Below are 1453 nucleotides of genomic sequence, written 5' to 3' on the forward strand. Positions count from 1 at the left end.
TGATTTCCTCATATGAACTGTAACAGTAACATCTTTTAAATTGTTGCATGCTGCATTTATATTTTTGTTCAGTATAGAACTCTATAGAACTCGGTGGGAGTGAGACTTAGTAGTAAAGACAGAATGTGTGGGGGAGGGGAGGTCAGTTACACAAGACCTCCCCTGATATACACTCAATGAGCGCTCTATGATGAATGAATGGTCTATGTACATCCTCATCAAACTTCTCACTATGCATMTTGTGTACTGTACTGTATTTTACCTCAGAAAAAAAATACACAGTCTATTTTTATGTAAACTGTATGAGTCAGTGTATTGTCAGTGTATTTCACTGTACAATATCTGGGGTCCTTGGGATGTCCCTACCTCTAAACCCTAACCTTACATTTCAACTTGTAGTGGGTAGGGACTTCCCAAGGATTCCGAATAGYAAGGGGCATTTACACAAGGGACCATCATGTACACGTTACAACACTGCYATCTAGTGGCCAATTGAATAACAGTAGAACCGTTTCAAAACATTCCGAAACGTGTCGACCTGCTTGAACACACCACGGAAGTGTGAGACAAACGTTGAACGGCATCTCCAGTCAACCAGTTTCATTAGTGAGCATTTTCATTTTAAAACGCTGTGTTTATTTTTACTGCTAAGGGATAGCTAACGTCTTAAAACAGACACCGTTAAAGTGAAATATGCCTCGGAGAAAGGTAAGAACTTGATTTATTTAGATACGTAGTGGTAAAATRCAGGTGACTGACTCATGCTAGCTATATTTAATGTCAATTTGTTTAGCTAACTTGCTATCATGTCGAAATGTCACTATAACGTGACAGATAGGAGSTAATTGAGCCCTGGTTTGCGTTTAAACATGGCACAATCAATTTTGTGTAACATTTAGAATAGCACAAATGYCATGGCAAGCTGATGCGATACTGGTCTAGTTAATGCTAACTAGCTATCCATGAGTGTGTTCATGGGGCGCATTTGAACATCATTTCACAATCGCTTTAGCTAGCTGACATAGTTATCTAGCTAACAGATGAACCACCAGCTAGCAGTGATAGAACCAGAAGTGTTGCTTGTACACATGCCGCCTCCTCCACATTAATCAAGATGTAAACCATTGACACTTGTAAAACATTATTTCGGCGATTTCTGTAGTTTTATCGTGCTTGTGCCTGATTGGATTTAGGATTTTGTTTCTGGAGTAGTAAGTAGTCAGCCTAGTAATCACAGTCACAGGTTTGCCTTCAAAACGACACAAGTGCATTCAGAAAATATCCACATAAACTTGACGTATTCCACTTGTTGTTGTGACACCTGAATTCAAAATGCGTGAAGTAAAATATGTTTTATTTCCTCACCCGTCCTACACACACATACCCAATAGTTCTATAATGGACAAAGTCCGAAACAAGTAGGTTTAGAAATCGTCTAGCAAATTGTGATTGA

General features: G+C 39.0%; 1 protein-coding gene across 1 annotated transcript in view; it reads left to right on the top strand.

Annotated features, from left to right (window-relative positions):
* Positions 1-537: 537 nt before the first annotated feature.
* The window catches only part of LOC112070088 (histone acetyltransferase KAT7), an 11968-nt gene continuing 11052 nt past the window's right edge, over positions 538-1453 (top strand). The window contains exon 1 of the mRNA XM_024137497.2: positions 538-708. Coding sequence (XP_023993265.1) covers positions 694-708 — 15 coding nt within the window. The 5' untranslated portion in view covers positions 538-693. The remainder of the gene's footprint in view (positions 709-1453) is intronic.

The sequence above is a fragment of the Salvelinus sp. IW2-2015 genome, unplaced genomic scaffold, assembly GCF_002910315.2.
Source record: "Salvelinus sp. IW2-2015 unplaced genomic scaffold, ASM291031v2 Un_scaffold1216, whole genome shotgun sequence".
NCBI classification, from domain to species: Eukaryota; Metazoa; Chordata; class Actinopteri; order Salmoniformes; family Salmonidae; genus Salvelinus; species Salvelinus sp. IW2-2015.